We start from the raw sequence: 15750 nt of genomic DNA, 5'->3' as shown, positions 1-15750 counted from the left end.
TCCGCCCTTTCCATGCCTCTTCTGGTTCTGGGAGACAAGGAGGGAGGGGAGTTTGTCGCAACAGGAGGGGGAGGCACTCAGGACTCTTCACCAGCCTAAATAATCTTCCACCCTTGTGCTTCAGTTTCTGTCTCTGATTCTGTCACAGATTCTCCCAGCTCACTAAATCCTGTTAACTCTTCAGCTTCCAACACCCCTCTTCCCAGTCTTCTCTCTTATCGCTGTCTGACCATTCATTGTTGTCCCACCACAAATCCATGGGCTCCGGACCTTAATCCCTTGGTGGTTCCCTAACTGGTTCCTCCCATCATTCCTCCTTGCCCAAGCCTTTCATAACACAGGGCCTGTGTACAAGGACCCTCCCTCCTCCTGTGGTTTCCAGCAACTGGTATTCAGAAGCATTGCAGTTGGAGACGCAGTCTAGCCATCGTGGCTGGTAGCCATTGATAGCCTTGAATTTGTCTAATCCTCTTTTAAAGCCACCTAATTTGGTGGCCAGCACTACCTCTGTGGGGGTGAGTCCCAGAGTTTAACTACGTGCCACATGAAGAAATAGGGACACGGGTGGCTCTGTGGGTTAAACCACAGAGCCTAGGGCTTGCCGATCAGAAGGTCGGCGGTTCGAATCCCCACGACAGGGTGAGTTCCCGTTGCTCAGTCCCTGCTCCCGCAAACCTAGCAGTTTGAAAGCACATCAAAGTGCAAGTAGATAAATAGGCACCGCTCCAGCGGGAAGGTAAATGGCATTTCCGTGCGCTGCTTTGGTTCGCCAGAAGCGGCTTAGTCATGCTGGCCACATACCCGGAAGCTGCAACGGCTCCCTCGGCCAGTAAAGCGAGATGAGCGCCGCAACCCCAGAGTCGTTCGTGACTGGACCTAACGGTCAGGGGTCCCTTTACCTTTACCTTACATGAAGAAATATTCCTTCCAGTAGCACCTTAAAGACCAACTAAGTTAGTTCTTGGTATGAGCTTTCGTGTGCATGCACACGAAAGCTCATACCAAGAACTAACTTAGTTGGTCTTTAAGGTGCTACTGGAAGGATTTTTTTTTATTTTGACTATGGCAGACCAACACGGCTACCTATCTATTACATGAAGAAGTACTTTCTTTTATTTGTCCTGAATCTCCCAAAAAGAATGAAGGAGTTTTAAAAAGTTGTGAGAATTGGCAGTAAAGGGTGAAGTCTGTATTTGTTGATGCTGCACTCATGTTGGATTCTCCCGCATAATCATTTAAGTCATCATTACTCAATGCCAGCCTTCCGTGAGGATTAGAGTTAAAGTCTCTGGGGGTATCTCAACTGATCTCATATTGAGCTGCTCAGCTCCTAGGTTTAGGATAGCTCTCTCTCACTACAGCCGGCCTGATTACAGACTTATTAGGTCCATGGGAAGATTCCCATAGTTTCAAGCGTGTGCTCCTTAGTGCAGGCTGCAAAACAACCCAGTGTTCATTAGATAACACCAAAGAGATTTTGACAAGGCGCAAACACAAAACTCTGATTTTACCAGCATGGTCACGCTTGAATTGAGGACACACGAGTAGTAATCCATCGAGGTCAAGGGGATCATTCGTGCACTTTGAGTTAATGAGCGTTCCTAATTGCTTAGAAGATTTGGGATTTAGTTGCATTTCACACACCCCATGTCTTTTCCTATATATATCATACAGGAAATAACTTGATGAGAGTTTGCCTGGTATTTATCTTTCATTAAAGTGTTGCTGATAAGCAATAAGGCTGTCTGCTGATAGACAAGTAAACAAAGGACATGGACCAGAGGAGTGGGAATGGCAGGAGATGAAACTGTGGGGTGTTGTTTTTTAAAAAAGAGATAAATAACATATTTGGGAAAGTACATCAATGTTTATATATTGCTCTGAGGTCTTGAGCAGTTGCTTGAAGTGTGGATTGGAATAAAAGGCCCTGGTGCATATTTTTTTTGCCAGTTTTCCTCTGGTATTATAAAGCATGTCTATTACACGATAGGAGAAGGGGAGCTGTTGTCCTTAATTGCTTGTGATTCGCTGGCCCGGCTCCCAATTTTTGTAGTTCCTTGCCCCAGGGAGAGATAGGCAATTCAGCTGTTTGTCCCATTGGGCCTCAAGGAAGATGCCTGAATCCAGAGGCAAGAAACTTGCTCTTCTGTAGCTTAGCAGTAGCTCTTAGTTCACCCTTCTCCACTGGTCTCACAGTCATCAGAAGAGGAGATAGGAGGCTGCCTTTGTACTGGATCTGGGGAAAGACTCTTTGTGCAGCGTGATCATCTGGGGTCTCCAGCAGTTGCCCCGTATTGCTTAGTGCTGTCCATGCGGGCACTGCCCACTAGGTGCCATTTCAGGGACTGGCTGGATGAGGAAGAGTGGTGGGAGGCCCCCGCACAAGAGCCCCCCCCGGAGGGCTCAGAAGAAGAAGACTTTGATCCCAGATCCTGGTGGTGGGACACTGGGGAGCAGTCTGGAGAAGGGACAAGCTGGGAGGTGCTACAAGCAAGGGGTTTGAGCAATCAAGGGGGGTGGGCGTCAGAAGAAGGAGGCCCTTCAGGACAGAGTTAAAGTCTGAGAGTCACAATCTGAGTGCAGACAGCCCCAGTCCTGCTGACACAGTGCTCATCTGCTTGGGAGGGATCCAGATTAAAAGGTTAGAAGGGGAGGGCAGAGCTATTGGTCAGTTTCAGCAAGGTCTCAGCCGGATTAGTACGAACCGGAGGACTCTGCTGTGTTGGTATTTTCTGTTGATAAAGACCTAATTGCAACCTGTGCCTCCCATGTGTGTGCCTGCCCTGTGGTTGACCTGGCTCGTTGACAGCAACCTGACATGACCACAGCAACATTCCTGTCATGGCGCTGTCAGGCACGGAATGTCCAGAGTGAGGAATTAAGTCAAAAGTACACTTACAAGTTAGGAAAAGGCATGTCCATCAGTCCTACTTTTCAGCTACTCCTAGGTGTATACCCGGTGATGCAGTTGCCACAACAGAGAGGCCCCATGTCAGGCTGCTGCCAGCAACTCCCAAGGGCGGTTGCCCAGGAACATACAAAAACAAGGAATGTTCTTACCATCCCCTTTTTATTCAGTATTTACAGAGAGAGGCTATAGAACCCAGCTTCCTGGATCATGGTGTTGTCCCAAGTGAATCTCTACACCCTGGTCTCTCCCACTTCCTCCTTCATCACTTTTATGGGTGCTGCTATGTGTCCTCTGTCTTTGAACTCTTTGCTCTCCTACTTTCAAGGCTCGCCGGGTTCTGGGAGGGGGGGTCTGTGTCCATCAGCTGTCGCCCCCTCTTCCTCCTCATCCTCTCCAATTAGTTCCCAATTTCCCCCCTCATCTGCCTCTGAGCTATGACATCCCTCCAACCCCTGTGGTAAATCTATACTGTCTTCCTCCTCCTCCTCCCTGGAATGGTCAGGCTGGGGAGCGAATCTCCACCATTCACCCTCTGCCCAGTCCCTGACACCCCGCCCTCAAGCTTGGCTTATGTATCTCCCCTACCTGAGCTGCACACAAGTAGGTGAAGACTCCACCTGGGTGTCACCTGCTTCTGCTACCCCCCCACTCCACTCCAATCCTCTCCTGGTCCTGGGAGACAGTGGAGCAACAGAGGCAACCGCAGAAAGAGGAGGCATGATAGTGCGGTAGGAGAGCTGAAAACAATGCCAATATATTGCACATCTAGAGCAAAATATACACCAGGGGGCTTAGTTTGGTCAGTATGCACAGTATACACAGAGTTATCGCTAAACACATTACTTCTGGTAAATGAGTCGCCATAGCTGCTAGAGGGCTGTGAAAATTTGTGTCCCTTGGGAGCCGAAATCCCAAGGGAGCAAAAAGACTATTTATGTAGGCGCCCATGGCTGCATGGATGGTATTGGCCCAGAGATGGAAAAAAGACAAAAGTCCCTACCAGAGAAGAATGGCAGATCGAGTTGATGGATTATGCTGAAATGGCTAAAATGACTGGAAGACTCAGAAATCAAAATTTTAATAAGGAATGGGGGAAATTTATAATTTATCTTAAAAACCAGTTAAAATCGTTAGTAGGATTGGAATAACACTTGTAGTTTAATGGTGAATTTTGGACACCATGGAGAGGTGAAAGACTTGGATTATTATAAAAGATGCAGGAGAAAATGATTTTAAAAAGGGGAGGAGGGAAGTCCACGAGATTCGTTGGAATCTTGTTTCTATGTTGTATGTTGAGTATGTGACTGTCAAGTTTTAATCTGGAAAACCAAATAAATTTATATATATATAAAAGGAAGAAAATTTGTGTCCCTGGCTTTTTAGACTCTACTACTACCCATGTGGGATGCGGGTGGCGCTGTGGGTTAAACCACTGAGCCTAGGACTTGCTGATCAGAAGGTTGGCGGTTCGAATCCCCGCGATGGGGTGAGCTCCCGTTGCTCGGTCCCTGCTCCTGCCAACCTAGCAGTTCGAAAGCATGTCAAAGTGCAAGTAGATAAATAGGTACTGCTCCGGCAGGAAGGTAAACGGCGTTTCCATGCGCTGCTCTGGTTCGCCAGAAGTGGCTTAGTCATGCTGGCCACATGACCCGGAAGTTGTACGCCGGCTCCCTCGGCCAATAAAGCGAGATCAGCGCCGCAACCCCAGCGTCGACTGGACCTAATGGTCAGGGGTCCCTTTATCTTTACTACCCATGTACTATCTGAAACTAAAGGGGCAGAAACCAATGCCTGATGTGAATTCCACCCCCTCCCTCAGCTCTCCTACCCCACTATGAAAGCCCTGGACTCTCCACCAGCCTGGCCTGTCCCTTCCTCCTCCTGCAACTGTTGTTCACTCTGGAATCCTGCAGCTTCTCTTGCTTCTGACTCTCAACTCCTGGCTGCTACAGGGTCTCCCAGATCACCTATCCCTTCTTCCAAGCCAGTCTCCAACCTCCCTTCCCCTGGTGCCCGCTCTTCAGAATCCAGCCACTACCCCTCAGTATCCAGCCCGTCACTGATAATTATGTAAAATGCCCACAAGCATAATGGAAATCCTAACTAGCTGTCATCTGCATCACAGACGGTTAAACAGGCCTTATAAAGTTGTTTTGAAACTGGGGTTCTTTATATTCTTCTTCTACTTTGCATCTGATTTATATTTAATAGTGTTAGAATATAATTGATAGAATCTGCTGTACTGAATATATACTTTAAAGAGCTAATTGGCAGAGAACACTCAACTAGCCTGCAGGGGGATCTTGCTTTCGTCCATGATCAACGAAGAAACACAACTTCCCCCAAATTAGTAGTCTGCACAAATCTCATTAGATGCTGCTGGAACACACATCTTAATTTGTTACCATAGGAATAGATAGAATTATGTGATCTCCCACACTGATAATTAGAACACAGCTAATGAACACACATGCTTAGTTGGTTGGGAATTACAAATCTGTTTTTATATGTGAAACAAAAGCACTGTGGGCCATCTAGGAGCTTCAATGTAAAGGGGAAGAGGCAAAGTAATAAGCAATCTTTAAATATTTGAATGGCTGTCACATAGATGAAGGCGAGAATTAGATTTCTGCTGCCCCAGAGGGCAGGATCCAAACCAACATCACAAGAAAAGGGGTTTAGATTCAAAATTAGGAAGAAGTTCTCCCGGACTGTACTGTTTGACTGTGGAACGGACTGCCTCAGAAGGTGTGGAACTCTCCTTTGTGAGAGCAGTAGCTTAATTTCATTTTTTCCCCCATTTCACTTTCAATTTGTATACCACCTTTCTATATTACTATACACAAGGCGGTTTTCAACAACACAATATACAGCAAAGAACACACATCTTCACAGGCATCTCTCAGAGCTGCCGCCTTTCCTCAGTGAATTCTCCAAAGGAGTTGCTATAATGATTTGTTTAGAGATTTATTTATTTTTTTTAAAAAATCCTCTTTAGGAGTCATGAATTGGATAAAATTGATGGAGAACCAGCAGCTATCTTTAAGACAGTCTAAAAGACAACTGAATTATATAGTTATGGAAGAGCTCTTTGAATGAGTGGCAGTTTAGTTATTATGGATACTGTATTTGTAAAATCAATTGATGGGTCATGAATTTGTGTTTTCCATTGATGACATTTGTAGAATTTAATATTATTAATAAAGTTTACAAATAGAAAAACTTTTTGCTATTTTTTTGGGGAGGACGACTCTCCTTCAGCCTTGTAGCTCAGCTGATAGAGCATGAGACTCTTAATCTATGGGCCATGGGTTCAAGCCCCACATTGGGCGAAAGATTCCCACAGGGTTGGGGGGTTGGACTAGATGACACTCAAGGTCCCTTCCAACTCTATGATTCTATGAAATCTCAACATTCTTCCCTTAAAGTGTTGTGGTTTCTAGGCTACACAGAGTGCCCATTTCTGCATGTTTCAATTGCCGCCACAGGTGCATGATGTCTGCGGCCAGTGCGGGAAGTCTGAGGAAAATGAACACAGGAGATTGGTATTGGGCTGAATTAGCCCACAACTTTATTGATTACAGGTAAGACTAGGTTTGGCTAAGGCCTGCCTACAGCCTGATAGGAACCCAGTGGGGCTGGCCCTGGGGCCTGGGAGCCAGTGTGGTTTAGTGGTTAAGAGCGGTAAACTCGTAATCTGGTGAACCGGCTTCGCGTCTCCGCTCCTCCACATGCAGCTGCTGGGTGACCTTGGGCTAGTCACACTTCTTTGAAGTCTCTCAGCCCCACTCACCTCACAGGGTGTTTGTTGTGGGGGAGGAAGGGAAAGGAGAATGTTAGCCGCTTTGAGACTCCTTAAAGGGAGTGAAAGGCGGGATATCAAATCCAAACTCTTCTTCTCTTCTGGGCTGGAAAGTTGCCACTGTTGTGGATCGGGTGCCACAACCCCACACAGGCCACCATTGGGAGAGGTGCACTGGTCCATCAGCACCTTCAAACCGAATACAGTGGTACCTCAGGTTAAGTACTTAATTCGTTCTGGAGGTCTGTACTTAACCTGAAACTGTTCTTAACCTGAAGCACCACTTTAGCTAATGGGGCCTCCTGTTGCTGCCGTGCCGCCGGAGCATGATTTCTGTTCTCATCTTGAAGCAAAGTTCTTAACCCAAGGTACTATTTCTGGGTTAGCAGAGTGTGTAACCTGAAGTGTATGTAACCTGAGGTACCATTGCAGTTGCCAAGAATTTCAAATAGCATATTTTACAGGAGGCATTTGAACGCTGTTATCATCATGAATATACAATTATTATTTTTTGCTACATAGTTGAAAATGAATCTTTTTTGGTTTGTTCTCTAGTATACCTTAATGTTTTAGTTCATTTTTATAGCTATGGACCAGTTTTCACCACACCATAAATCCTTATTTAATCCCTCTAGATATTTTCCATTTTCTTGCAATAGCTATTCTGGCTGCTAGCAAGAGATACAGAATCAAATATTTATTCAAGCCATCCTCATTTTGCCCTGTCGCATATCCCCATTCATGCTAATGAAGGAATTGATATCAGTTCTTGCATGCTTCCATTCTGAATATAATTTCATTCTGAGCAAAGTACAGTCGTACTTTGCTTTTTGAACAGCTTAGTTCTCATAGGTTTTGGCTCCAGAACGCTGCGAACCTGGAAGTGACTGTTCTGGTTTGCAAACTATTTTTGGAGGCCGAACGTCTGGCGGGGCTTCTGATTGGCTGCAGAAGTTTCCTGCAGCCAATCAGAAGTGGCGCTTTGGTTTCCGAATGTTTGGGAAGTTGAACGGACTGAGGACCATTGGAAATTCTGGCAAGCTGCCAACAATAATGAGCTAGATAGATCAATGGTCTGACTTGGTATAAGGTAGCTTTCTATGTTCCAAGTCCTAAGGCAGAGATCTTTCCCAGCAGCTTCCCCACATCTGCTCTAGGTCTTTTTATTGATTCTTGTTTTATTGGAATTGCGATTTTTAATCCATTTTCACAATCTATTTAGTCCCAGAGAACTATTGCTATTGGATGACTGATGAATGGAATAAACGATCAAATAAATGAGACAGCACTGGCTCTCACATACATAATTAAGGCTTCATTTGATCTCCACTGTGTTTTCTTTGCAGATGTATTGATTTTCATGTTAGTTGTGCATTCAGACATCATACAGGGGATATAGGAAGCTCCCTTTTGCATGTTCTCTGGGAATGCCTGCATCAGAAATCCAACCAAAATCAGGGCATTAAAGGATTTAGGCTTGAGAACCTCTCTCCTTCAAATAGCAAAATCAAAAGTTGTCATGGTACAGCTTATTCTTAAGCTTCTTCAACCCCCATCTATATCCAACTGAGTATGTGGAATAATCCAACAGTCTTCTGTCTCCTGAGAAAAGGGAGCGGCATTAACTCAGTAGCAAATTTTCTTGCCAGAAGCAGACTGTTTTTGCAGATCTGCTAGATAGACCTTGCCAAGTTAACATCCAGAAAGTTTTCCTCGTTATTTAAAGCAAACACGAACCACAATTTATTCCCCCACCATTTTTAATGAGCACTCCCAAGCATTTATGAACAATAAAAACCACATTGGGACATTGCACGGCAACAAAATATAAGCTGCAAAGTACATGCCATAATGTTTATTCAGAATAAAGAATTTATTTAAATATTTGCTGCATTTGGAAGCTCACAGATCTCAGTAACTTGCATTTTAAGTTGCTGCAAACATGGACTTTGAATATGCAAAGCTCTTGTATTGTTTGCTAGATAAAGATGTTTGCTTAATAATGGCTTTGATGGCTTATAGGTATTAATTACTTTCTGCTAGCTGAGAGGGGAAGGAAAGGCAATTAAGACTGTAAACCTATACCCATTAATCTGGGATTTGGCCCCATTGAACACAAGGGGACTGACTTCTGAGCAGAAGTTTTCAGAATTGCTCTGTGAGGCTGAAGTCCTGTTCCCACTTACCTGGGAGTAAGCCCCACTGAACTCAGTGGGTCATTTCTGCGCCAACATTCACAGGATTATGTTGTAAATGCAGCCAGTTGGAGGGAGGGAGGGAAAGACATGAGTGTCCCCCCCCCATCTGGTTGGCAGTACAACCAGGAAGATGATGCAGAATATTCCACATAATTAGAGTTTTGTTTCCTACTTGATTTACTTGCAGCAAAGGGAAGAGACAACAATCTGCAGCTGGATCGCCAAGGTTCTGTAGCAGTTCACTGGAGAATTAACTAAACAAAGTGACTCTGTGGAAGTTACGGGAAAACAATGACCTTAGCATTGAAGACACTTGAGTAATTTAATTCCCAGGACTTGGTGTTCTTGAATCTGCTACATTTAGATGTTTGGACAACCTAGGAGGCCGGAGCAACCTGTTTTATGTCACTGACATCTTCAAAAAATTTCCACAGAAATGTGACCTGTCTCAGACTTCTAATTCTTCTGTGTGTATTAAAAAAACAACAACCCAAAAACCTCAAGCTTTCCCCTTGAATTCGGGGAAAGAAAAAAAAATTCACCATGCTGCTTTGTTATATTGTAAGAAGAGAGCATGAAAATGACCACTGTTATAATAAAAGGTAAAGGGACCCCTGACCATTAGGTCCAGTTGTGACCGACTATGGGGATGCAGCGCTCATCTTACTTTATTGGCCAAGGGAGCTGGCGTACAGCTTCCGGGTCATGTGGCCAGCATGACTAACCGGGTCTTTTGGCCAGCATGGCGAACCAGAGCAGCGCAAGGAAATGCTGTTTACCTTCCCGCCGGAGCGGTACCTATTTATCTACTCGCACTTTGACGTGCTTTTGAACTGCTAGGTTGGCAGGAGCAGGGACCAAACAACAGGAGCTCACCCCGTCACGGGGATTCGAACCGCCGACCTTCTGATCAGCAAGCCCTAGGCTCTGTGGTTTAACCCACAGTACCGACCGTGTCCCTTTTACTGTTATAATACCACCTTGTTATTTTCAGCTCGCTGAAGCTCTAGACGTTTTGGCACCTGGGGCAAACCACAAAATGCCTCCTGCAGCCAGGGACAAAGCAGGGAGTGAAGATCCACACTGGGAACGATGGAGGGATGGGAATTTACACAGGGAACAAGAGGGGTGAGTGAAGATCTATATCAGGAACAAGGGGTGCGGGGCAGAAAAAAATCAACCTTAAATGATGGTTGAACTGGGAAGGGACGCGGGTGGCGCTGTGGTCTAAACCACTGAGCCTCTTGGGCTTGCCAGTTCCTGCCAACCTAGCAGTTCGAAAGCACGCCAGTGCAAGTAGATAAATAGGTACCACTGCGGTGGGAAGGTAAACAGCATTTCTGTGTGCCCTGGCTTCCCTACGGTGTTCTATTGTGTCAGAAGCAGTTGAGTCATGCAGGCCACACGACCTAGAAAGCTGTTCCAATGCCAGCTTCTTTGGCCTGAAAGCGAGATGAGCACCGCAACCCCATAAGTTGCCTTTGACTGGACTTAACTGTCTGGCTCCTTTACCTTTTTACCTTTTCATCTTGATCTGGGAACCAAAGGCCTCATGGAAGAAAGGGGCCTGCTGTGAATCACTAGGCAGGAGCAGAGCCCAGAAAATGTCTAGGGGCATTGGGGGGGGGGCGCAGGCAGATGAATCTAAACTGGACGCTGCACCCAGGGTTTGAATCCCCACTCTGCCAGGAAGCTCATTGGGTGACCTTGGGCTGGTCACTGTGTCTCATCCTAACCTTCCTCCCAGGGTTGTTCTGGGGATAAAATGAGGAAGGGGAGGGAGAACCATGTACACCACCCTGAGCTCCTTAGAGAAAAATGCATTGAATAAAAAGGTAGGAATGCAACAAAGAAACAAAGAAACCAAAGAAAACACCTTGGAAGAAAAATTACAATAAAAACATGCAAAAATGCAATGTCAATTCTAGTGCTTTAGTGCAAGGACATAAGAGCAGCTGGCTGGATGGCCAAGCAGCAGCTTATTATGGGAATCCTCCACCTCCCCTGATGCCATAAACACGTGCTTATTTTGGCGGGCGCTAGGGTTGCTATGTGTCCTCTTATTCAGGGGTATTTTTTTAAAAAAACAAATTGCATTTATTGCTTTGAATGGCCGTCACAGCGTCCTCTCTCTTTTTTGCTCTCCAAAACATGGCAACCCTAATTCCACCCCTGGAGCAGGTCCTGCAAAAGAAGTCGGCGCGCTTCCCATTCAGAAAACGCGGAAGCCTCTCCCTGCCGCGGGGGCTGCGAACGGCAGTCCCTTTAAAAGGCTGGCCGCGCTCAGCCGCCCGTCTTCATGAATGGAACACTCCCCCCTCCCCCGCCTCCACGTTCCTCTCCGGTCGAGCTCATTTCATGCAAACGCGGGGGGAAGGCCCTCTTGATTATTAATTTTTGCCTCGGCTGTAAAATGGGCCCTTCTCCGCGCGTGGCCGTTTAGGCGCGCTCTCCCCCGGACACCGCGTAGCCTAGGGCACGGAACGGGGGTCCGCGCTTGGAGCGCGCGGGGGCTCCTCGAAGCCGCCGCCCCCTCGTGGCTTCTCCCCTCCCTCCTTGGCCTGCTTCCCTTCCCTTCCCTGCAGCTCTGCGGCTCCGTAGCGATGGTAGAGGCAGCCGAGGGGGAGGGATGCAGCTCGGGAGACAGGGTGACTTCACCGCCGCGGCAGGAGAGCGCCGCTCCCCGCTAGCCGACGGAGAGGACCCCGCGCCGCCAATATTGGGAGCAACCACTTCCACCCGGGCCCCACCATGTCCACCAAAGCGGAGCAGTGTAAGTAGCCCACCCCGCGGAGGCAAAGAGACTGGGGTGGGGAGGGGGGGCAAATGAGAGCATCGGCAGGGACGGAAGGGGGCAAATTGGGGGCGTCAGGTGGTTGTGGGGTGAGGGGAAGAGACGGGAAGGGACGGCGTTGTCCGTGGTACTGAATGCGGCAGGCGATTTCTCCGCCCTTGCAGGCAGTGGGGAAGCCCTGATCTAGGAAGATCGAAGAGCACTGCGGTTTAAAGAGCTTGATTCGGGGGACCTTCTGGTCTCCCCTGGGCCTTCTGCGCCCATCACGTTGGCCACCCTTAAGGATGTTCATCTACAAAGCACAATCCCTTTAAAATCATCATGAAGTGTTTGAATCCCTATATTTACCAAAAGAGGGGAGATGGTTTTCTGTCTCCACACATATAGAGGAAATGCAGGCCTTTGATACGATTCTCCTCCCCCCACCTTTTTTTAAAAAGAGGACCTAGCTTAACGCACTTGATTTGATTTCGTTGCTAGGTTTTGGAAATCTTCCTACCAGTTTATTTTCATTTCCTGATTGCACTGTACTGGATGACTTGAAAATAAAAACAAAATCTCAGGGGCCTTCAAGTAATAGGCTATCTCTTGCCTTTCTCCCACACCCACTCTTGCTTTTGTTGATATTTTGGACTGGGTGGAGATTGTCTTCCTTTATGGCTTTTTCAAGTTGCCAGTGAAATAATATTTACACACTCAGATAAACAGAGATGTAATTAGCAGAGGAAAAGAGGGATTGGTCAGATCCATATATATGCAAGGCCGTTGCTTCCAAGACACCCTATCAGGTCACTGTGAGGCAGGATCAGCTGACTGTGTAGCTTCATTGACCAACACTGAATGAAAAGGTACAATAGAAGCATGGCACCGTATACTCGCAGGGGACCCTTGGATATTGCAGGTGCTCCATGTCTTGCAGGCAAAGTATCTATGACCGGTTCTTGCCTATCTTCCTTTGGCTACCTCTCAAGGAAGAAGATTCCAGAACTTCTCTTGGAAGTGTATAGAATTGTTTCTTCATTTATAGTGTTGCACTTAGGAAATTTTAGATTCTGGACTTAATTTTTAGGCCCTTCCCCCCATTAGATGGCAATGTGTAGTTCTTCACTTACTTTAAAAAATGTGCCAAGCAAGCTCTGCTGCATTGGGGAATTTCCTGCTCATTCTGCTGGACTTCTGCTCCCAAAGTCTTGCACTGAGTCCACCACTGATCCTTTAGAATAACCTCCTTAATGTTCAATCTTGCTTCAGTTAAATGCCCTTGGTACGTAGCAGGCAAATACTTCCTCCTTAGTGTGTCTAATGAAGGAAGATATGTGCTGATTATCTGTGGTTGAGCAATGCAGGATGAAATGATGTCACTGATCATAGAACTGCAGAGCCATAAATATGGACAGATCATTCCAGTCCACAAGCCAAAGACAGAACGGCCCCTATCTGAAGTATCTATCTTGTCTTTTCCTGAATACTATCAAGGAAGGAGCTCTGGACAGTGTGCACTAGAGCTTGGATAACTGAATCAGTTTGTGGATCAGAGCAACTAACTAACTAACTAACTAACTAACTAGAATAATGGGTTGTTCTTTCTGCTTGCCTTCCACAGTTCAGGGAAATGATGCTGATGTAATTTATTTTCTCCACATATTGTTAAAGGAAACAAAAGCGTTCACTTCCTTCTCTTACCCACTATCAGTTTCCAGAAACTCCCCCCAGCTCCAGGCCAGGGGTAATCAAGCAAATGATGGACTAAAGGCTCATTGTTATATTCGCTTACCACAATGGAACTCAATGAGAGTTACTTCTGCATAGACATACATAGAATTGTGCAGTCAAAGTCCTATTCCCATTGTTTTCAGGGCCAAAGTAGACATGGAGCAATAACAGTTAAGTGAGCATTTGAAAGTCAAGTAGCAGGCATAGAGCATCCAATCCAGAAAAAGTATGCAGGTGTGGAGGGGTTTTTTTACCCATTTTTCTACCCAATTGTGGCGCCAGTCCAGATAGCCCTCCTCCATGCCTGCTATTTGCACTGGAAAGAAAGTTTCCACTTGTGCGATTGAGAGACTTCCTTCCAATGCAAATATAGGGCAAATGTCCCCTGATCCTAATGAGTACTACAGCAGGGGACAAAGAGTTGAACCCTGTTTCCTGTGGTTATGATCCAGAACAACCCCCATGCACCTGCTATTTCCTTTTTAAAAATGCAGAGCTATTAATGCATATTATGTCGACTGCAGGTGGGTTTGGTACAGAGACAGCAGAGAAGATCCCACAGAGGACTCTTTCTACTGAGTCTATTGACATAAAAAGGATCTGAACTAGCATAAGGTGTAGGAAGTAGCTGAGGAAGAGGATTAGGTCAGAACTGAGTGTTCATGAGCCTGTTAACTGTGTGCAGACCCTTCCATCGACAGACCAAAGAAATACTGCTTCATTTAGCTCAAAAAAGCGAGCTGAGAGAAACCCAGTAATGTGTTATGAAATAATCTTGAATACAGATACCTAAGCTCCTTTTGAGGAAAATAATTTAAATGAAAATAAGCTGTTTTCCCAAGCACCTGGTGATGCTTCCTGATGATCTAGGTGTTAACGCTTCTGAAAACCAGGTCATCGGATATTTTAGGTGATTTGCTCTCTATATTGTGGCTGTAGCTGTGTTCTGCGTTTGACTTGGCAGTGTCCCTGGGGTCATAGCAACAGGTTGAAGGTGCCATTTGTGTGATGCACTGCATTGATGTCTGAACACCAGGTACAAAATCTGGGCCAACCACCATACTTGAAGTCTACCTTCTGTTTCCTTGTTTTTCAGCACAATTTTTTCCCCATAATTAGAAAAAGTCTGTAATACAGTATTTGACAGAAACACACAATTATATTAATTTGACATTCAAGCCAAATAAACATACACTTATAAGTCCCTTATATCCTTTCTGGGAGATGTTCGTGTGCCTTGGCTTTGAAGGTTGACCACCCCAGTGAAAATACTGCGTAGGGAGACTCCAAGACCTGCATTTTGGAATCTGCCAGGGAAAACTGAAATGGCTCTTTTGCTTCCCTGCACACTTTTCATGCAACGGTTGGGGCCATGTGAGGCAGGGGGGTAGGTGGGAGCACCCATCCTTTTAAATACAGGTCTTCCTGTATTCATTCACAACAAGGTATGCAAGGCAAAGTTGGGTTCTGAACTCTCCTTTTGCTCATGGTTTGCTTCTTTGCAGTCTCTCTCCTGAGATGATCCCTCTCCCCCTGCACCTGATCCTGGAAGTGAACTTGGCTGGGAGACACGGGTGCCATGTCCTGACCCACTTTGTGGGTGCCTGGCGTGGGCCTGTGACGTCACGCGCGTGGCGCACATATGACATCACCTGGCAGATGGAGGCCCATTGTGGCCTCTGGAAGGCCTAATGGGGCTCAACAGGGCCCGTTGCAGCCACGGAAAGGCCCATTGCAGCCTGTGGAAGGCCCATCGAGCCTTTCTGTGGTTGTGGTGGGCCTTGTCGGGCCTTCTCACAACTGCTGGGTACCTTGTTGGCCTTTCCTGCATCTGCTGCGGGCCTCGTCAGGCCTTCCTGTGGCTGCGATGGGCCCTGTTGGGTCTTCCAGAAGTCGCAATGGGCCTCCCTGTGGCCATGTCCGCTTTATGCTGGATGATGGCAGGCTCACATTTAAAGAGAAGTGTGTGCTGCTATCACATCTACATTGGCAAAAGAAGAAGGGAATTTTATCCTGGTAGCATCCATTAAAAGGGGAAGGTGAAAATACACTCATCAAAAAGTTCTGAATTAAAAAATTAGTTTCTTCTTCTGCTGGAAGAAGCAATCCCAACAGCTTTATTATATTTTAAGGATGTATTTTATATTTTTAAATTCTCAACTGCCATTCATCCTGATGGATTGCGGTGTTGAAGAAAAAAGTACAATGTAATAAAATAATCTCACCGCACATGCTTTTGTAATACAGTGGTGCCCCTCAAGACGAATGCCTCGCAAGACGGAAAACTCGCCAGACGAAAGAGTTTTCCGTTTTGGAGGTGTTTCGCAAAATG

General features: G+C 46.2%; 1 protein-coding gene across 6 annotated transcripts in view; it reads left to right on the top strand.

Annotated features, from left to right (window-relative positions):
• The first annotated feature begins 11313 nt into the window (after positions 1-11313).
• Positions 11314-15750, top strand: part of UNC79 (unc-79 homolog, NALCN channel complex subunit) — a 148298-nt gene continuing 143861 nt past the window's right edge. For all 6 annotated transcript variants that reach the window (XM_082231728.1, XM_082231729.1, XM_082231726.1 and 3 more), the window contains exon 1: positions 11314-11684. In XM_082231728.1, coding sequence (XP_082087854.1) covers positions 11663-11684 — 22 coding nt within the window. In that variant the 5' untranslated portion in view covers positions 11314-11662. The remainder of the gene's footprint in view (positions 11685-15750) is intronic.

The sequence above is a fragment of the Podarcis vaucheri genome, assembly GCF_965113315.1.
Source record: "Podarcis vaucheri genome assembly, chromosome: 1".
Taxonomy (NCBI): Eukaryota; Metazoa; Chordata; class Lepidosauria; order Squamata; family Lacertidae; genus Podarcis; species Podarcis vaucheri.
The sequence above is the reverse complement of the archived record's forward strand: the minus strand, read 5'-3'. Positions and strand labels throughout refer to the sequence as shown.